This window comes from Amblyomma americanum, chromosome 3 (assembly GCF_052857255.1).
Source record: "Amblyomma americanum isolate KBUSLIRL-KWMA chromosome 3, ASM5285725v1, whole genome shotgun sequence".
In the NCBI taxonomy this organism is placed as follows: Eukaryota; Metazoa; Arthropoda; class Arachnida; order Ixodida; family Ixodidae; genus Amblyomma; species Amblyomma americanum.
Genome location: NC_135499.1, coordinates 83,538,155 through 83,560,422, shown reverse-complemented (window position 1 = coordinate 83,560,422; position 22,268 = coordinate 83,538,155). Strand labels below are relative to the sequence as shown.

Genomic DNA, 22,268 nt, shown 5'->3' with positions numbered 1-22,268 from the left:
GCGACGATGTATGACACCACCTCCGACCCCGACAAACACGCGTATGACACCACCCGGAGCGCTGTACGAAGAACGGTTCCAGTCTAATTTTGATACGAAAGTCTGGGAAGGTATACACTTGAAGGTGCATATATCGTCGGTTCGAATCCCTGTCGCAAGCTATCCTCCAACTTGACTAGCGCATGTAAGCTAATTGCAACGAAAAATCACATGACACCACTTGGAACGTTGTACGACAATCGGTTGCGTCACAATTTTGTAACGAATGTCGGCAAAACTGGCGGCACATGGAGGTCGGCCAGTGGTGAGTATATATGGACGAACGACATGCATAAGATTGTCTGAAGTGGCGGTTCTCGACTTGATTTCTGCGTTGTAGGGCCGCTTAATGGCGTCACCGTATTTTTCTTCCCATCGCAGAGATTTTCAGTACCACAGATAAACGCACGGCGTAGGCTTTTCTCGTAACGCTTTCGCATTAAAATTACATGGCGCGTGGCTCACAAATGAAGAAGTACTGACACGGAACTCTATCGAATTTGGCACGCCCAAGATGGCTGTGTGCGCGCAGTGTGCACATCGCTGCCACAACAGCGTCAGCGCACAATGTTTTAGTTTCCAGATCTGAGGATGCAAGCTCACTTAACCCATAAACAGAGTGTCGCAGCTAATTATAAACGTTGTTAGCAGTACAGAGTGTCCTAGTCAAGTGAGACCGACTGTTGCTGATGTTTGCATTAGTTTTTTCGTTCTAGAAAGTTAAATGATAAAGAGTAATAGCCTAATTTTTAACTAGAGGATTCGAGAACAAAGTATGAATTCAGAAGTAGATAGTCTTTCAAAGCGGCCGGCTGAAATGTTTTCTCCTAGGTTGCGTTTAACGCCCCTTTATTTAAGGGCCTTAGAAAATAGTTGTGGGTGGTATTAAGGTTCCCTTGAAGGTTACGATGCGACAGCGGTTCCTTTTTTCCACGTTGATACGCTTATTGTTTTGTCTTTTCCAATCACACTGTTATCCGAAATACTAAACGACCTATATGTAAAGCCCCTCTTTAACAAAGCCCTATGAACGGGCCTGCCTGTCGTAGCGGTAGCGTGACTGACTCATCGCCATAGGGTCAGGGGTTCGATTCCCGCGCAGGCTACATAGGCACCGTTACTAGGAATACAGCGGTGGGTCTGCTTCATAGAAGCTTGAGAGGCGACGCTTGTAACTTGAGTTGTCGTCTGTTCCGTGCGCGTAGAGCGTATGTGCCGCGACATAGTTCAATACAAATGTCGCAGACGAAACTTATTTCGCACCGGTCCAACACAGGGCCTGCCCTGTAAGGATGAACCTCCTAGATGGAAACTGAATGCCAAACTAACTACTTCAGAGAACGAGCGAAAGGTCTCAGAGGATATCATGGTTTAGTCGGTTTGGTTTGCACTTATGTTTCCTTTTCCCCATGCTTTTGAAACTTCAGATCTTGCACCACACACTTGATACATTTCAGTAATGAAGAAAGGGAAATAAGCTGGTTTGCTGTGGTTTATTTTATTGTTAAGTAAGTATATGACAAGTCGGAGGTGAACTAAGGCTTCGTTAACGAATACCTACAGCTAACCACAGAGCGTAAACACGACTGCACGTTCCGCAGTGGAGGTGTGTCAAATGTGGAAACATTGCCTAATGGAAAAAGAAGCGGTTACGGCACGGTAATCACGAAATAAGAGGAAGAGTAGAAAATGTGAAATTGCTGGCTAATGCCTTCCGGTTCTTTTAGTGTACAATACCGTCATTACATTGGCGGGAGCGGCTGAAGGTCAAGGAATAATAATAAAAAAAGGATAAGGAACGTTTTCACTGGTGCGACCGAAAGAAAAAGAGGATGAGCAGACTAGGCAGATTACGTGCAAATATATTTCCGCCGCCGGAAAGCTGCAAACCTGGCGATTCGAAATGATCCCACGGCTGCTTAAGGCATCCTTCACGCAGGAGATGTCTCGCAGCAGTTTTTATTCCATGCAGCCAGATGTGTTGCTTAACTGTCAGTGGGCTGCCGCGGCAAAGAGTCCGACTTGGCAGCGGAGTAGAAAATGAGAAGAAAAAAAAAACACCCCTTTGCTGCCGTAATGTCGTCCGGTATGGCCAGGGTGGCGCCGCCGTCTCTTTGGCAGGTATAAAGTCGCGTGGTCGGTGGAGAGGGGCGAACAGAGAAAAGCAGTGTTCAGTTTCACCTCGCTGCTTGGATAACACCGCCGCTATCTTGCCTGGCTGCTAGTTTGGCCGTGGCGAACTTCTCAGATGCTTCCAAAGGTACGCATTGAACTGGGGCTTAACCTTAGATCTTTCCAGCCTCCCCTGAATCGCGCGGCATACTGTGATACGACGTGATTTCTCACAGCACCTGTAATACTGTTTTTAGCTTGGATGGCATGCCGAAATGAAAGAAGATTTATTTCGCAAGTTAGGCAACTGTTTTTATGAGCCTTAATTAACATGTCTTTAAAGAGCACCAAAGTGGACTATAGTTGCCGAAAAGCGAGAACAAGTGAGAAAGTAGGAGTAGACGTCAGCCATTTCTATGTCTTGAATTCGGTGGTACCCTGTACTCCTCGGAGAGTTGCCGGCATTTGTACTGCGGTCTAGCCCCGATACATTTTTTTTATATCACCGTCCCTTGTAGATTTACATTGTGCGTGAGCTCATGGTTCGGCGTCTAAATATGGCTCTAGTAGCCGGAGGGCTCATTTATGTGCAAGTTGGAAATATGCCACTGACTGCCTTGCGCACATTTCGTAATATGCGCTGTTTTTGAAACAAAACCGAATAAAGTAGCGAGAAGAGCAGAAATTAAGACCACTCTGCACGCCTCGTGTGGCGGCGCTCCTGGCACCTTTGGTTCCTTAGACAAGCGATTTAAACTCTCCTTGCTTACTGCCGCAAGTGCCGACAGGGAGCCGAAGGTCTCACGAGGTAGCTCCGCCGCCATGGTTCAGAGAATGTCGGGGTCATTCTATATGAGGCTGGGGATCATTCTAAAAGCGGTCTACAGCCTCATGTGAGCAAATGTCTGTGTTCCTCTTGTGTAGATTCAAGTGGTGCTCGCCTGTCTGGCGGCTGGTGCCTACGCACTACGCCACCACCCGCGCCAACCAGTCCGCGGCGGATACCAGGGCCGCGGCGGTTACGTTCCCCCGGCTGCTGTCTCCCCTCCCCGAAGATACGATGGATACGCATCCGTATGTACGCCTTTTGTTAAGTGAAATGAAGGAAAGTGTGCACTTGTTGCGTGCACTTTGCAGTAAAGGTATTCGTGCACAGGCCCTAAGTAAGACTCAAATAGATATCGAAATTTGATATAATAATGAAGCACTTATAAGCCATGGGCGATAAGGAATTCGGTGCATACCTGTGGAGACCAACGACGGCATGCCTTATGATGTAATTATGGCTTATAGGGGTTTAAAGTCCCAGAGCGACTCAGGTTATTACGGACACCGTAATAGAGGGCTTCGGAAATTTCGAACAACTGGGGTTTTTTAACCTTCACTGACATCGCATATTACACGGGCGTTTGGAATTTCGCCTACATCGAAATTTGACCGCCGCGGCTGGGGTCGAACCGGCGTCTTTCAGGTCAGCAGCCTAGCGTCATAAGCGCTGACCCACCGCGGCGGCTAATGCGATTATGATTCTGGACCTGCGCATCATACGGCAAATGCGAATAGCTTTGAACAGTGCAGCTGGTGAAACCCGTCCTACGCATGAATATTTTTGTGATTTTCTGTCGGAGTTTACTGGAGCACGAAAGGTGCAGAAGTTTGTGGCAGGTTGGGTTCACAGGTCAAAATCACTATGGCATGTATGACCGGCTAGGCTAAAGTTAACCAGCACCTCTGGTAACACGCAATTGATGTGGTGTGTAGGCAATTAGTTTTGGAGGAGGAAATAAGGCAGTGAAACAAAAGAAAATCCCGGGGTAATCAGAAAGCAACCTGTATGCCTGCTGCGAATTGCCGTGGTTAATTCTTCACACGGGGGAAGTTCAGTTTTTGTGCATATACCAGTTGAGCCTAAATAGGGCGAGAATGATATACGATAAAATGCTGCGTTGGTTAGACTCTAAACGCCAATTTCCTGGAGACTTCTGAGATTTTCTGCCGAACCTTCCGCTTGTTTATAAGAGACCGTGTGGCCCACTCTATGCTTGTGTGGAATAAGGAATAACGCGGAGATGCTTATGCAGCCCAGAAAAAAGAAATTTTTCGTAGCCATATCTAGGAAGCATCTACACCTTGTTTTAAGTGCTGCGATCTCGGAATAGCGCAGGAAAAGCGAAGCCAACATCAGAACGCGCCGCAGGGCCGGATATCCCGGTGTTTCTGTGCGAGTAAACGAATGCGGGAAAACATTATCACATATTGGAGGTACTGCACTCCGGTGCAGTCGTCGTTCTGGAGGCGTTTCGCCTCTAGGAAGAGCTTCGTTGTTGGTACAGCAGTAAATAAGCGTAAATATATGCATTGCACGCATAGTAGCAGGGACGTGAAAATCAGGGAATCAAACCACTTTCCTGGTGAGTTACTTCGAATGATTGAACTTGTGACGAAGGCGTAGATCACGCACGAAAACAATTCAATGTTTTATGACAGATGTGGGCATCTTTACGGGGGCTGTATAGGTAACCTCTCAAATAAGCCTTACGGGCTATTCCTGTAAGTTCAAGCCTCTTTCGTTGCTGTACCATGCAGTCTTCCACCAAATCATTGCTAAGCGCTGAAAATGCGTTTTTTTTTCTCTTTTCAAGCCACCACAGCCAGCACAGCCGTATAGCTTTGGCTACGACACGGTGGATGAGTACGGCAACCAGCAGTTCCACAGCGAACGAGGAGGCGCCGACAACGGGAAAATTGGCTCTTACGGCTACCGCGACATCAACGGTCTCTACCGCCGGGTGAACTACGTGGCCGACGCCAAGGGCTTCCGAGCCACCGTGGACACCAACGAACCAGGCACCGCTTCAGGGGCCAGTGCGGACGTGGTCTTCAACAAGGCGCCGGTCGTGGCTCCAGTTCCAGCCGGAGCAGCGGTCTATGTTTCAAGAGGTGTCCCTGCACCCTACGGAGCAAGGCTTCCAGGACCTTATCTCGCCAACAGATACGGAGGCTATCGAAGATATGGGCGCTACCCCTACGGCCCAGTTGCCGGCGCCTACGGGCACATTCCTTACAGGCGTTACGGCTACTCTCCTAACAGGCCCGCTGTCGGCGGGTACTCATATGGAGGACACGGTTTTTACAACTACGGCGGAGCAGAGTACGCTACTGGCTACGCACCGCTTGGATATGGTGCGCCTATCGGGTACGGAACATGGCCATCCGGCTACTACGGCTACAAGCGCCGTTAATGCAGCCGTACGCCACATAGATTCTTGAAGAACAATCGAGTCCGGTAAGGGGCGAAATGCGCATCAGGGCCGCGCCTTTTTTATATATTGCTAAATAAAGGAGGTTTAAAAATGCTATTCTGGCCTCTTGCAAACATCGCCGAGTTTCAAGCTACACCGGGGCAAGGCAACGACCGTGAATTCCTTTTGCTGACACTGCGAGACAATGCGATGTCGTCGTTGTCTGAAGCTAGCCCGCATCCGTCAGTGCAACTAAAGATTCGAGAAATATTTGGTGCGAGATCTGCGGATCGAACATTGGAATTTGTTTCATGTTCTCTCCCCCTCTCCGCCTCATAAGCCGTTGAGGTTCTCTTCCCTGCATGAGACAATGCAGCTCTCTTCAAATATTAGTGTCAAAAGGTGTGGGTCTTATTGAGCCTTCGGTACACCTTACCGTCTGTGACTTTTCTAATTTCCCTCTCTTCGAGAGAGAAAACAAATGCAACAACTGCTCGGTGATGTAAAAGTCCCATACTTTGCAAGACCTCATCGCTGCTATTATCGGCCTTGATATAAGGGCGAATAAATGCAGCGGATTGCAAAGAGTCATCTGTAAATATAGAAAACGACCTAGAATTGGTGTATTGCCGCCGACCAGGGAAACGATAGCCAGGGTAACTAGGCTAATAGCTCAGTGAGGTTCGGTGCCGTAACGAAAAATTAACTTGCAAACAGCAAGTATTAATAAAAATTCCGTAAAACAGTGCAGGCAAAACGCAAGGATTTTGCAAGCCGCTGCAGGCAACAAGTGCAAAAAAGTAATGTACGTGTCTAATTCGACGCACATTGCCACGTTTTGTAAAGCGACTATAGTGATGCGGTAGAGACGCTCCCAAGTTCTTGACAGTTAACTCCTCGGACTTCCTTGCCGATTATTGGTTGCGAGCAGCTCAAGCAAAATTAAAAATTGTCGTTGGAGATTAGAAAATTCATAACTTGCTTACGCCTTGATTACAAACGTTTTTCGCGCAAAATACTATTCTACTTGGTATTTATTTGTGCAATCACTCATTCGTGCAATCACTCATTCAGTCGGCTACGATGCGATCCTGCCTTGCGCATGAGATGCAGTTGTGACTCTTTTTCGATCCAAAACATAAAAAAAGCTAGAGACGATTACAATAGTCGGGAATAAGAAGTTTGCACGCAGCTCCTCACATCACTGGCAGGTGCCGTGTTACGCTGCTAGCCACCCTCGGGGATCTTCCCTTGGCAGTACACCTTCCGATTCTCCATTCCTCGACTCTCGCAGTGGCAGTTTCTGTTTCGTTCTGCTACTACGTGCCAATAGGCGGACCAACACGCCACCTGCCATCTGACAAACACTGCTAGCTGCCCTCCAGGATCTTCCCATGGCAGCTGCCTTCCAGATTTCAGCGACTTGGACAACCAGTTACGCCGGCTACGGCGCCTAAATATCTGCGCTCCATAAGCACCACTAGCAGCGGGATGAATCACTTGGGCGCACTTGGAGAATCACAAGTTCAAAGAGAGGGTACAAAGAGCAGGACTGTGGGAAGATAAAGGAATAGCGCTTCCTCTTCTGTATCAGGTACTTCCTTATGTGAAACCATAATGAGGCGTCTTCTACCACCCCACATCGCTTGTGTAAGGGCAGCATCTAAGAGAGGCATCCCGTATCTCTCGTCACGAGTAAAGATTTTTGTCAGTTGCCTGTCGAATAAACCAGTGAAGCCAGGAAACCGACGTGACGGTGTGCCCCGCCCCCCACGCGCCGTATTTGTTTTTTTCCTTTATCGCAAAGGACGAAAAAAATAAGATATAACTAATAACAACCATAATTTTTACTTGCCTGAAATTTTCTCCTAAACGATGCGAGCTGTGGAGGCTAGTTTCACATCCTAGTAGCAATTCCACGCAACCCGTTTCTCTGAGCAAATCGCTCAGAATACATCAAATTCCGCTGAAGGCAGAATGCGAGCCCTGAAGAAGAAAAATCTATTCTGCTGCCTCCACAAGGCGACCTGTTCAGCAACAACTTAGTTTTGGCTGCCGCTGTCCACCCATACCTGCGAAGATCGCGAGCTGCATCAGCAGATGAAAAAGAAAACATCGCTTCCGGCCGCCAGTAAACGCGAGCGCTTCACTGCCAGGACCGGAGGTGCTTATCTTCCGCGGCGCGGTGACGTAGCACTTTCGCGACGGCCCGTCGGCGCCGGCCATGTCCCTGCACTTCTGTGTGCCTCCCACCTCGGCCTCCTGCAGCGGCATCACCGACGTCAAGTCCAGTCCCTCCTGGCGCCCATCGCTGCTGCCGCACGGCAGCCCGGCGCCATGTTTCCGCCGCCGAGCCCCGTGATCGGCGTGCCGCCCCAGGGCGAAGCAGCCGCTGAGCCAGGAGCCCTGGACGGTGCTTCACCGGAGCCACCTACCGACACCAGCTCTCGGAGTAGCCATCTCGGGTTCTTCGTCCCCGCGCTGATGGCTTTCGGCGGGCTGCTCGCGGCTGTGCTCGCCCTCGGCCAGGTGCTACGGCCCAGGGAATTGGCCGAAAAGGTGTTGCTGGCGGACGCGGCGCAGCGCCTACACGTCCAGGAGGAGCCAGCCTCGGGTCGCTGTATGGCGACCGCCGGCGCTGCAGTTGCCGGTGCGGAGGCTGAAGGCGTAAACCGAAGCGCCAGTTCAGACAAATCCGACATCTCGTCCAGCGGAACGACACCCGCCAGATGAAAGAAACACCTAGTGGCGGGAGAGCTACATTAAGCTCGCCTCTTTCAGACATGGCCTTCGTGGATGTCGCCGATCTTCGCTACGACTCATCGGTGCCGTTCGAAATTTGAAGAGGTACTGAAAGGTCACTGGCGCTTCAGTTTTTTCGCGCTTGTCAAATAGGCTAAGCCGTACGTTATCAGGATATACGGTTAGAACTGACGAGCAGCACTGAATATTGAACGAGAAAGACTAAAAACTATTCCGACGTTTGTGCCTTGGTGATGTGCTCTAAAAAATACCGTGAGCAATGCTGATGCGACTGCGACTGCTGAAGAGGTGTCCGAGGTGATACAGAAAGCTCAAAGAGTTGGCAGTGCTGTTCCAGCGCACTACAACGTCAAAAGCCAAGAACTTAATAGAAGACCAAGAAGAGAGTCCAGGCATGATTGTGCTCAGTGATGGCTGAAATGTTGCAAACCTTTCACCCTAGCCGGCAGTGAACCAGCGTGCTGCGTCACTTTATATAGCTGGGCAAAGAATAAAGAGTTGGTGCCGGCAGTAATGACGATACTGAACTGAATTGGGTGCGCGCCACGGAGAGTCGATGGAGTGATTTCTGCTCTGCCATGCTGCTAGCGAAATGCAAATTGTTCCATATATGAATGTGCTGTTGTACGCAGCAGCACTTCATATGGTTAGCGGCACTCGCAAAGAGGCAGGGAACACGTGACTCAACTTGAGGGCCGCGCTTTGAACGAAGTCAACGATTTTATATAGGGTGAGTTTGCAACATGGTTTGCGAACAGCGGCGGCGCGCGAGGGAGCGCAGCGGGTCTGCGCGATCGCCGCCCACGCGGTGGCGCTGCGGTCGCTTTGAGAGAGAGCGAGAGAGAGAGAGACAAAACGTTTATGCATTGCTCATAGCATCTTGGGAGTCTTCATGGGTAGAGTCTCTAGTTCAGGACTCCTGCGGCGGCTGCGGCAGCTTCATGGGTAGAGTCTCTAGTTCAGGACTCCTGCGGCGGCTGCGGCAGCTTCATGGGTAGAGTCTCTAGTTCAGGACTCCTGCGGCGGCTGCGGCAGCTTAGGCCCGTTCGACCAGTGAAAACTGATCATTTTGCCAACTGGACAGCGCTACCTCCCACTGCTCCGGCGTGGCATTGTCTATGACTGGGACCGCAGGCTTGGGTTGGCATCCCCATGTGATGTGGTATAGTGTGGCTGGTCCTCCGCACCATGGGCATGCAGGTGCGTCCTCTGCTACTGCCTGCGTGAAAAGTGTCAGCAGACGGTGGTTCGTGTGCGTATGAAAACTCATTTAAGGAACAAAAACGTAGTTATGACGATTCAGTCGCATTTATAACCACAATCTCACCAGCGCACTAAAGACGCATTGGGAAACGGCTGTTGACATGGGAATGAGATGAGCATTCAATAGAATAGACTGCTTTCAAACGCTGTCGGTTTAGTGCAACAAGTTGTTACAACTGACATTCGCATTACATTTCTATCTTGGCACGCTAAAGAATCGAGGCATAGTGAACTAAAGGGACCATTGACCGCGAAATAGAAAAAAGGACGGGGAGACAAATGTGTGCTCATTTTTAAAGATACTTTTCCTGAGTTTCAGTTGCATAAAACCGATTTACAGCAAACTAGTCAAGATCAGCCTGCTCCAATTATTTAGGAATACACATATAGGAGTCATTCTGGCTCATAAGTATTCCGATAGAAGTATTTGCTTTTAGAGGTATTACTGCTGCCTTGCTTTATAGACGCGAGATCATAGACTAAGCAAGGACAAAAGAGGAAGAACCATATGCGAGCTACCGCCGTATGTCCGAAAGTCTCTTTGTATGCTTTTTGTGAGAAACCTTTTCCTTAAATTAATTTGTTATCAGGTTCTTAACAATCGCTGTTTTCTTCTTACAAGACGAACGTACCAAGTAACCTGATATTTCAAGGCAGCTTTTCAGTTTAAAACACCGCAAATAAGTTCGTCCTGACTTCCTAGCTCTGCAAGTTTCAGGGAGCCGGTATAATGATGGATTGTGGTGCTCCGTCATTGAAGCTCGTTGTTCGGGCTTTAACCGTAGCGGCATGCATGCCGGGGAAAGTATGTTTGAATAGGCGCTTACAAGTCACCATACGCGGGTTCGAAGTGTCATATTTCGCATTTAATGAGCTGGCTTTAAGAAGTAAAAGGGATTTGGTTTGTTTGTTTGGTCAGGGTTTAACGTCAAAAAGCGACTCAGGCTATGGGGGCGCCGTAGTGAAGGGCTCCGGAAATTTGGACCATCTGGGGTATTTAATGGGCGCTGACATCGCACAACACACGGGCCTCTAGCTTTTTGCTCCCACATAACATTTTCCTTTGCATAGCTCGCTGCACTGTTCTCCATTGAACCCTTCTCCTTTGACCTCTTATCCCCAGCTGCTCCCAAACAAGTCCTCGGAACACCTCCTGTAAAGAAGCGGTGAATACCATTGGCGTGATCGTATCTTCTTGCCCCGTACCCTTCCTTATTGGCATTTTATTGCTGACTTTATTGGATACTATCGTAGCTGTGCAGTCGTTTCAGATATCTTCCAGCATTTTCGCATAACACTCTTATACTCCTTGATTCCGCAATGCCTGCATGACTGCTGAGGTTCGACTGAGTCAAATGCATTCTCGTGATCTATAAAGACTATATATAGGTGTTAGTAATGCTGCGCGCATTTTTCTATCACGTGATTCATAGTGTGACTATGGTCTATTGCCGAGTATCCTTTACGACAAACTGCCTGATCATTTCGTTGATGTCTACTGTTGCCCTGACTCAGTTAGCGATTACAACTTATAGGCAACTGACAGTAAGCTGATCGATTTCTAATTTTTCAGATCCTTGAGGTCTCCTTTCTGATGAACTAAAATTATGTTGACGTCCTTTCGAGCTACTGTTACTGTCCGGCGCAAGACATCGCAATTTGAAACCTGCTAAGACATCACTTATTCCGACAAACCAGCGCACAGGCGGAGCACAGTGCCAGTATTTAAGTGCAAATATTCAGGAACAACGTATGACTGCAGTTCTAAGGTACGTACCAAGCTTGCGAATGAAATGCAGTAGTACAAGCAATCTCCTCAGAAGTGTCATCCGCCATACAAGGCATATACTTGGACTGTCCTCGTATCAATTCTTTTGCATCTTGCAATCAGCCCTCACTTCGTGCAGAGCCCTCCCCAAAAGTGCCATACAAAATCAATGGAGGATGAGTAAATAAAAAATACGACCTTTATCCGTAATGTTTCGAGACTAATTTATTTTCTTCTCTAGAAATGATTCTCCGAAACAAATGTTGGTGCGTATTTGTAGCGCCATCTTTTCGGGCTAACCTGGGCTATTTATGTTAATCGCTGTGGCAGCCGCTAGATAGCAGTACATGTAGAAAAATACGTTGTCACTAGTCGTTTGCGCATTCTACTGTCAGTGAATGTGGAGAGATGGACGTCCACCTCAAACAGCGTCTAAACATAAAATTCTGTATGAAGCTTGGAAAGACAGCCACACAGACGCATGAGCTCCTTCGTGACGCTTACGGCAACGAGACATTATCGTGGGCGCGAGTTTTCGAGTGGCCCAAGAGGTTCGTTTCGGGGAGAACGTCTGTGGAAGACGTAACAAGGCAGGGGCGCCCTTCAACCTCACGGAATGAAAACGTGGCTCAGATCAGGGAAATCGTACATCAAGACCGTACCATTACAGTCCGTAAGCTATCAGATGCTCTTGACATTTGTAAGACAACATGCAACCAAATTTTGTGTGAGAACTTGGGGAAACGAAAGCTGAAGGCCAGACTTATGCCGCCCTCCCTGACACAGGACCAGAAGGACACGCGGGCATCATTGAGCGCTGATTTGCTCTCCGAGGCAGAGAAGAATGCTGCATTCGTTGACAGCATCATTGCTGAAGACGAAACATGGTGTTTTCAATACGATCCTCAAACAAAAAGGCAGAGCGCCGAATGGCGGTCCACAAGCTCTCCGGCGTCGAGAAAGATGCGGCGATAGAAGACCAAAACAAAGGCGATGCTGACAGTTTTTTTCGATGCCAGAGGTGTCATATACCACGAGTTCGTCCCACAAGGGCACATGGTGAATCCGCGTGCTCAAACACATTCGCGATGCACTGCGATGCCGTGACCCTGACTTATGGCATCTGGACAGGGGAGTCATCTCCACGATAACGCAATGCCGCACACTGCTCTCAGCGTGACAAAATTTTTCAACAAGCACAGCATTACTGTACTTCCCTATGCGCCATACTCGCCTGACCCCTCCCCATGCGATTTTTTCCTGTCTCCTCATGTGAAGAGATCCCTAAAAGGTCGCTGATTGAGGAACGTGGAGGCCATTCAAGACGCCACGACAAAGGAGCTCACAGCCCTGCCTAAAGAAGTGTTTTCCAACTGCTTCCAAGATCTCAAGAAGCGTTGGAACCTGCGTATAGACTGCAAGGGAGACTATTTAGAAGGGGTGCTACACAAATGATTTCAATGTTAAACGCATTTTGTTAATAGACTCAGTCTCGGAACTTTACGGACAAATGTTTTACAATTGTAAGCTATATCTAAGCCATCAACGCAAAATAAATAGTCAACAAGATATGACACAAAATTACTAGCACCATGCTTTGCGAGAAAAAACTTCTTAAAAGTATCTTTCTTTGCCTATATTCTCTGTCAGATGCATCAGAGCCAGAGAGTTATCCAATACAGCATCATCCCTTGCAAGCACTGATGTTTTATGACAAGCAGAAATTTAAGTAGTTCTCATCGTTTACGTTGTTTCGTACATTTAAGGCGAAATCCTTTAATAGCCAATGCTCGCGTCCGCCCGTTACTCTCTTCAACTCGATACGGAAAAAAATCCTTCCGTTCCGCAGCTGAGCGTGCTAACGACTACGCTACTCCCTGCCAAGGAACATGCAGTTTTCCTTGCCTAGCACGCTGGAGATTGTTTGCAGAAAGGCGTCGAATCAGACGAATGCCTCCCAAATGCCTTCCAGTGTCTCCAGCATTTAAGATTCGCAAAAATGTGCGTGCTTAATATCTTAATCACTAATCAGTGACACAGGCAGCAGCACCGCGCTAAAAGCTTTCGCCTCACTTCACTTTCGGCCAACAAAGTGCCCCTTGAATATTTTCTTTCTGTGAAGTTAAGACTAATCAGCTGACTTGTAATTATTCACTTGAGGAACAAATTGCCAATGGAAAAGCTAGAGATTGTCTCAAAAAACCTTTAGCAGCGCTAGATATTGTCACCGAAGAACGGTTGACGTACGCAGGACTGGTTTACTTATACGCGCAAGACGCTGTTGTAACGCGCAAGGCAGCAGTATTGTGCCTAGAATTTACTTGCTAGGCACTATAGCAGCAGGCAACTCGAGAGATGAAGACGAGGAAACATCTAGCCTCGAGATGGCTCAAGGCTTGGCAACTGCCAGGTAAAACAGTTTAGCCGCGATACGGCGCCACTATAGGAGTTTATAGTGTGGCATTACTCCCCCTCTCTGAAAGACACCGACTCAGTGCGACGGCAATGCGAGGCAGGACAACAACGCTAGTCGCATGTGTCTGGTGTACGGTGTAGACACGCGCGAGGGGCTAGCGGGCGTGGTATGGCTTCATCCGGGCGATGTGGACAACTTCGGAGGTCGGCCGTCTAGAAGAGCGAACGGTTTCCTGGGGAAGAACTTCGTAGGTGACTTCACTGAGCTGGCGGAGCACCTCGTAAGGGCCAAAGTATCGGCGTAGAAGCTTCTCAGAGCACCCTCGCATGCGGATTGGGCTCCACACCCGGACTTGTTCGCCGGGCTGGCAACGCACATTTCGGTGGCGGAGAGAGAAAGAAAACTTTATTGGGAATATATATGGAGGAAGTATGAGAGTGCCCTGAAGGGACCCTCCCTTACAAACACTAGGTGGGCTCCTCGTTACAGGAGCCCATTGGCCTCCAGGGCTGCTCGGGCTCGGACGACTAGGGCCTTTTGGCTCGTTAAGTCGGAGCAGTTGAGCAGGGCTGCCTCCCAATCCTCCGGGGTGGGGTTGGGTTTGGGGTCTAGGTTCGGGGTTGACTGGCATGCCCACATCATGTGGTAGATATCCGAGGACTTCTCCTCACAGTGTGGGCATTTTCCCGTGCAAGCGGGATCAACGAATTTCAGAACTGCCGGGCATAGCAGAGTTTTGGTGAAGAGACGGAGGAGAATGTGTTCCTCCGTCTTAGTGAGGTCCTTGCATGGCTTGGGAAAGATTGAATGTTCAGATTGGTAGAGTTGTGTTATTTCCTTAAAGGTAAAGACGGGCTTGGGATCGGGATCCGCTGCGGTAGGGTTAGAAGGCGTTGTTACCCGGAGAGTGAGCGCGGGGGCGGAGGCATCTGCCATTTCATTGCCTTCGAGTCCTAAAAGCGGGAGCCCATACTACCGTTCGGGGAGCGGGGTCCCCGGGATAGTCACTGTTTTGAAGAATGCGGTAAGCTAGGAAATGAATGTATCCCTGTTCAATGTTTCTACAGGCCCCTCTCGAGTCAGTAATGATGACCCGCGAGTCCCGGTCTGCGGCTGCTAGCGCGATAGCGACCTCCTCCGCATGAGTTATGTTTTGAGCTCGGGATGTAAGTCCGTTCACCGTAGCTTTCTTGTGTACGACTGCGGCCGTGTACCACCCCCCCACGGTGGGGGCCGGAGGCGTCCACGTAAAAGACTCCGTGTTTGTCACCGTAGTGGTAGGCTAGAGAATCCGCCCGCGCGAGGCGTCTGCCACTATGGCCTTCCTTTGACATTTTGGCCGGGAGAGGTCGCACGTTCGTTCGTTACGCTGAGGCCGCCCGCCAACTCGCTCGAGAGCGCATCCGGCGCGAGCAAGTTCTCGACGCTCGGCGCTATAACCTCGGTGGCGGAGGTTATAGCGCCGAGCGTCGAGAACTTGCTCGTGCCGGATGCGCTCTCGAGCGAGTTGGCGGGCGGCCTCAGCGTAACGAACGAATTTGGCAGCACCCATAACTGAGGTGGTAGTGCTAGCTGGAAGCAGCACTGCGTCCAGCAAGGTTGTGGCTTCGTGACCATGTACTAAACGAAATGGAGAGAAGCCTGTCGGTTCCTGGACTGCAGTATTATAGGCAAATGTGACGTAAGGGAGTATGGCGTCCCAGTTCCGGTTGTCCTCGTTGACATACATGAAAATCATGCCGGCGATCGTCTTGTTGAGCCGTTCGGTGAGGCCGTTCGTTCGAGGGTGGTAAGCGATTCTATTGCGGTGACTGGTGCCGCTCAGGCGCATAACCTCCTGCGTTAGAGCCGAGGTGAACGCTGTTCCCCTGTCAGTTAAAACGATGGTGGGTGCACCTTGACGAAGCACAATGTTTTGATAAAAAAGTTCGCAATTTCGTCAGCGGTACCACGGGGAAGAGGTTTAGTCTCACAGTATCGGTGGAGGTAGTCGGTGGCAACAACAGTGTAGCGGTTACCCAGCGAGAACTCCTGAAATGGGCCGAGAAAGTCCATGCAGACTTGATAGAAGAGCACCTGAGGAGGATCAATAGGCTGCATTAGGCCGGCTGGCTTAGTCGGCGGCGTCTTGCGACGCTGGCACTGGCGGCAAGTTCTTACGTAGTGCTTCACAACTGCAGCAACCCTGGGCCAGTAGTACTTTTGCCGTATTCGTGCCAAAGTTCGACAAAAACCCAAGTGATCAGAAGATGGGTCATCATGGCATGCCTGCAGGACTTCGTCACGAAGAGCCGTAGGTACGATGGGTAGAAAAACAACTTCCGTCGGGCTGTAGTTTTTCTTATACAGGATTCCGTCGCGTATACAGAACAACGACCGTCCGCGTGAGAAGATTCGTGTGAGAGACTGAGCACTTCCTTCCAGATACTCAATGAGGGGCCGTAGTTCACTGTCGTCTCTTTGGTGTTGAATCAGAACGGACGTGGAGATGGCGCCAAGAAAAACTGAATCGTCGTCGGGGTCAGCTCGGGGGTCCTCGATAGGAGCACGAGACAAACAGTCGGCATGACTGTGATTCCTACCAGACTTATAGACGATGGTGACATCGAATTCCGGAAGTCGAAGGCTCCAGCGCGCAAGCCGTGCCGAGGGATCTTTGAGGTTCGCTGGCCAACACAGTGAGTGGTGGTCACTGACGACCCAGAAATGGCGGCCATATAAGTACGGGCGAAATTTGGTCCCTGCCCACAAATGGCCAGGCATTCTTTTTCGGCGGAGGAATAGTTTGCCTCAAATCAAGACAAGGTGGGGCTCGCGTATGCAATTACGCGTTCGAGACCATCCTGCCTCTGCACAAGGACTGCACCGAGGCCGATGTTGCTGGCGTCTGTGTGCAGTTCAGTGGCGGCTGACTCGTCGAAGTGTCCAAAGATGGGCGTACTTTGGAGACGAGTGCGGAGGTCTTCAAAGGCCTTTTGTTGCTCCAGGCCCCAGAAGAACGGTCCGTAATCTTTCGGGAGGCGGGTGAGGGGCTCCGCGATCTTGGAGAAGTTCTGCACAAAACGCCGATAATAGGCGCAGAGACCCAGAAAGCGGCACATGCTTCGCTTATCGGTGGGCACAGGAAAGCCAGCCACGGCGGCTATCTTATCGGGGTCGGGACTAACCGCTTTAGCACTCACGATGTGGCCCAGAAACTTCAACTCTTCGAAAGCGAAGTGACACTTTTCGGGCTTCAGGGAAAGACCGGCCGACCGAATCTCTTCGAACACAGCGCGCAGGAGTCTCAGGTGCTCTTCAAACGTATCAGAGAAGATGACAGGGTCATCCAAGTACACGACACAGGACTGCCATTTCAGATCGGCAAGAACGGTATCCATCATCCGCTGAAGGTTGGAGGAGCCGAGCACAGGCCGAAAGTGAACACCCAGAATTCGTACAGGTCGTCCGGTGTAATTAAGGCGCTTTTTTCCCGGTTGCGTTCGTCCACCTCGATTTGGCAATAGCCGCTGCGTAAATCTAGCGATGAGAAGTACTTGGCGTGGCGCAGCCGATCCAGGGAGTCATCAATGCGCGGCAGAAGATAAACATCCTTTTTTTCTGACTTTGTTTAAACGTCTGTAATCAACTCAGTACCGTAGGGTTCCATCTTTTTTTTGCCACTAGAACAACAGGCGACGCCCAAGGGCTCATCGACGGCTTTATCATTTATTGAACTTGGCGTAGAATGGCTTCACGCTCCTTCGAAGAGATGCGGTAAGGAGGCTGACATAACGGCAGCTGGTCGGCGTCGGCTATAATTCGGTGCTTTGTGAGCGGTGTCTGCCTTATCTTATAGGTCGATGCAAACCAGTCACAGAAAGACTGGATAAAGTTTTCGAGGCAGTGTTTCTGATTAGACGGGAGGTTCGGGTTCACGTTAGTTTTTATGGGAGTTATCGGTGCCTCCACTGATGTCCAGGCTTCGGACAAAGCGTGCTGTTCGGCGAATTCGCTTAGTTCTTCGAAATGCGCAATAACTGTTCTGCCAGGCAAGCGCTGAGGTTCACAGCCAAAATTGGTCACCAAGAGTTCGGTTCGGCCATTGTTCAGCTCAACAATACCGCGAGAAACACAGACTTGCCGTCCAAGGAGCAGCAACATGTTGGTTTCAGCGATGCCACGAGTTCCGGTGATGTCGCAATCTACGGTAACAGACATCCTAGCTCTTGATGGGATTCTTACGTGGTCGTCAAAGACGCGTAACTTAGTCCCGCGTGGCTTGGTATCGCCGTCAACAGGGGGTTGAGTCGAAAATGACACGACCAGCTCTGGAAGGTTGATGACAGCACCGTACTCCCGAAGGAAATCCAAACCGAGTATCAGGTCTTTGGAGCACTCGGGCAGCACAGTAAAGCTACCAGAGAAAGTAGCACCGCGGATCTGTATTCGTGACATGCAGACGCCAATTGGCGTAACCCCATGGCCGCCGGCGGTGCGGATCTGTGATTCAGACCAAGGTGTCAGAACCTTTCTGAGGGCCGCGGCTAACCGACTGCTCATTACAGAAAAATCAGTGCCGGTATCTACAAGTGCTGTCACATCGCGAATATCATCGATTACTGAGATTTCGGCAGACACCAGTCGGTCACGGCATGTCGTTGTCGTTGAGGCCGTCGCCGGTCGGATCGTAGCCGCGGATCGTCGAGTGGAGGCACTTGATCTAATAGCGGCCGCCCTACCCCCGGCGGACGCCGTCTTCAGTTTTTCCGATGTGGGGACGCGCCTCTGTACTGGCTAGAAGAGAACGGGCGGCTTGGCGAAGAAAACCGCCTTGGGGATGGCGACCGGGACTGGCGTCGCCGCGAGGTCGTTGGCTGCACGTTATCGGACAGATACTGCTCGATGTCCCGCGGCCGTTCTCCATAGCGTGGTCGAAGTGCGTCAGGTGGAAACCCCCTTAAGCCCATTGTGCGGTAGGGGCAGTGGCGGAGGATGTGGCCGGGCTCCCCGCAGTTGTAGCAGAGCGGCCTATTGTTTGGCGTACGCCAAACGCGCGCTTTGCTCATGGTGGACAGGGGCTCCTGCGGTACGACGAGTACAGCTGCAGTTGGGTACCACAGTGAATGCACAGGAGTGACATGGGAAAAGGCTTGCCTCACTGGCCCAGGACGACTTTGTAGTGCTTGGCTGTATGTCATCACATAGGGCGCTGGCTGCGGAGCTGGTGGCGACTGAACAGCTCGCCGGACTTCATCTCGGACCTCGTCCGGTATGACAGCGACGCTGGCCTGTGGAGCTTCGAAGCGAAGTTTCTCGAGTTCTTCGCGTAGCAGGCTTCTCACAAGCTCTCGAAGCTCCTCAGTGCGTAGCGACGTGGGCGTACAGTGGCGAACGGCTGCCACACTAGCCTGACGGCCGTAGTGCCCGCCCCGTTCTTGCAGAGAACGCTCCATGCTTGTTGCCTCCTTGGCAAAGTCGGCCACCGTTCTTGGTGGGTCACGTACCAGTCCGGCAAATAATTGCTCTTTTACGCCACGCATTAAGTGGCGTACCTTCTTGGCCTCGGGCATAGCAGGGTCAGCGCGATTGAAGTGTCGCGTCATGTTCTCGATGAACATGGCGGCGCTCTCGTTCGGCTGCTGCGGCCTCGATTACAAGGCGATTTCAGCCTTCTCCTTTCGTTCGCTGGCGTTGAACGTGGCCAAAATCTCTCGGCGAAAGATCTCCCAGTTAGTGAAGGAAGCTTCGTGGTTCTCATACCACGTCTTGGCCGAGTCCTGTAGTGCGAAGTACGCGTTTCGTAATTTGCGCTCGCCACTGCACTCGTTGAAGCCCGCCACATGGTCAAAGCTGGCCAACCAGTCTTCGACGTCCTCAAACCTCTCACCGTGGAATGATGGGGGCGACCGAGGCGTGTGAAGGACGAACGGCGGGACATTTCCGGAATGCTGACTTGTCTGACTAGCCGTAGCGGAACTCATGGCCCTTACTGATATTGTAAGCTGACGGAACTCTGGTTGTAGGCCTCGCAGGCGGCGGCTCGCCTTGTGGACTGGTGTTGTAGCCACGCGTTGAGAACTGACGTCAAGAGTGTCCTCGAGGTCAGCGTACATGGACCGTTACCCAGCGGCTCCACCAAATATTGCACCGAGAAACGGTTGACGTACGCAGGGCTGGTTTACTAAAACGCACCAGACGCTGTTGGTACGCGCAAGACAGCAGGCAGCTCGAGAGATTAAGACGAGGAAACATCTAGCCCCGAGATGGCTCAAGGCTTGCCAACTGCCGCGTAATACAGTTTATCCGCGATACGGCACCACTATAGGAGTTAGTAGTGTGGCAATATGAATTAAGTAGCTTCATTTATTTTGCTCTCCATGGTGTCCTTTCCAACAGGGCCTTTCACTGGGCCTACAGTGTGTTGGAATAACAAAAACCCTAAAGCAAAATTGCTAGGAATCTGTTTTGACTAACCTTTTACATTGGCCCAATATCTTCGCGTAAAAATACGATGCTTTACACTGCGGAAGCCATACATAGAAGTCGAGAGTAATTCCCAGATATGGTGCTGATGGTCACAGACTCCTGTGATTAAAACAAACACGCACTGCAAATAACAGCATTGCCGTCAGTTTTTATGATTTGTAACAACCTTAGGCCGCTTTTCGTGCAAGTGTCAAAAAACTGCGGGAACCCAGAATATTATATCTATATTAAAAAATTCATGAAAGAGCTCTACTGCAGTTGTCATAACCGTAATATAATGATGGGAACCAAAAGAAAACAAAACAGCAACAGCAGAAATTGTGGCTCTAGAGTAATTGACAGAGATATTTACTTCTCAGAATTACTGCCGAGTCTGCCGAAACCAAAGCAAGTAAGTTGATAGGGAAAAAATTGTACGCGTAGCGTTTTACTTCGGCTAGGCAATGCGTCGAAGTTCCATCGTTCTAGCCCCAATGAAAACTACGGGTGCCTAATGTGGTAATATAGAGTTATGGGGTTGAAGAACAGTCTCCACCTGCCACAAATTTTAGATATTGTAATAATGGAATTGTACTTTGAGTCCATATTTAGGAACCAAAGCATCCAACACTGCTGCTTCATGCCAGAAAGTACGCTGCTCCAGACGCGTCATGTAGCCGCAAAGCTCTGCTGACCGGTGCCGGAGCCAGGCTGGTCTTCATTGTAAGGTGCTGTCAGTGGTGGGTTTAACGCGATGTCGCGGCCACGTAAATTTTTGCCTCTATGGCGAAGTGTCGCAGTTGTGTCCAGGCCAGGAGCGACGGTTAGCGCTTTTGCAAGTTCATCGGCGGCATCGGAATCCCGTGCGTCTTTCGCGCTCAGTGCCGCGTCTCCCAGAGTGAAGAAGGTCCAGAAGCAGAAGACAGCGATGCCAGTGAGGCAGATGACCAAGAACGTCGTGTGCAACGGAACCGACATCTTCGAGGCACCATCGACGCTCGTAGAAGCAGCAGTCATGGAGCAAGTCTTGTACAATGTGTCCTCCGAGAGTGGCCTGCGCTCTTCAGCCGCAGAAGGCGCAGTTCTCCTGCAGTGGGATGCTGTCGTGGAGACTCGGGTGCCGACTTGTGAAGCAGGCATGGGGTCGGGTCGGTAATGCGTCGTTGTTTTGGGTTCACGCTTTGGTTTTAGCACGTAAAGAGTGCTTGCCGCTATGGTGGACGTGAACCTGATCGGACCACCTCTGAGAAGCGACATAAGAGACATTACGCTGGATTGTCCCTGATCTTGCCCTTCTGGTGACGTCAGAGCGGCGGAAGTGGTTGGGGTCGAGTGCACTAGGCGTAGGGCTCCACCGCTTAGCTTTGAATTTTGGGACCCCATTTCGGCCTTATAGGTGGTAGGCCACTCGAACTGCTTCCTTGCTTCTGCTGCTTCCTGGTGTCTTCCTTTTCGGCACATGGTCGTAGCGATTTGCGGGTTGTGCGCCTGTGTTGCCTGAAGCTCATCGTCCGCTGGGTGTGCCGAGCCACTCACGCTGGGATGCTCCGAACTGGGCATTGTCGTGAGCAAAGAGCTCGAATCTAAAGCACAGCTGGGCAGGAGTAGAACTTCTTCTTTTAAGGAGTCAGCACGCGCACGGAAAGTACAGCTGCGTTGCCAAGAGCGTTAAAATTTAGATCCAAAGTGAGCCGATAACTCAGATAAATTGGCTTAATTAAAACAACATAAAAATAACGTAGACGCTACGATTAAGTGTATTAATAATGTTGTAAGATACCATGCTATACCTCAGATAAATTGTCTTAATTAAAAGCACATAAAAATAATAAAGGCGCTATGAATTAGTGTATTAATAATGCGGTAAGATTTCATGCATCTGAAAGGGTGTAAGCAAAGATTTCTTTTGAAAAAAAAATATACGGAACTTCAGAGCCATTACTACAGTCCTGGTTTTTCAAGTTGCTATTTACACGGGGTGACGAATTGAAGCGCGGCTGGAAAGCGCCGGCCGAAGTCTATCTTCGTACATATTTACCGGGGTTTTCCTGCGTCGCTACCGTCGTATACGCATGCGAGCCCGAAAGCGAAGCCAGATATTTGAACACCGCGGCGCGTACGCTGAACACAAGATGGCGTGTCTTCGAATGCCATATGGTTTTTATGGCCGTGGGTATACCTTTTTCCTCACCCCCCGGGATAGAGCTGGTGATATGAG

General features: G+C 50.2%; 1 protein-coding gene across 1 annotated transcript; it reads left to right on the top strand.

Moving 5' to 3' along the window:
- Positions 1-2,180: 2,180 nt before the first annotated feature.
- On the top strand, positions 2,181-5,503 carry LOC144123118 (uncharacterized). The gene is made up of 3 exons (XM_077656020.1): positions 2,181-2,299; positions 3,076-3,225; positions 4,794-5,503. The coding sequence occupies exons 1-3, from the start codon at positions 2,288-2,290 to the stop codon at positions 5,391-5,393; spliced, it is 762 nt and encodes a 253-aa protein (XP_077512146.1). The 5' UTR covers positions 2,181-2,287; the 3' UTR covers positions 5,394-5,503.
- The last annotated feature ends 16,765 nt before the right edge of the window (positions 5,504-22,268 follow it).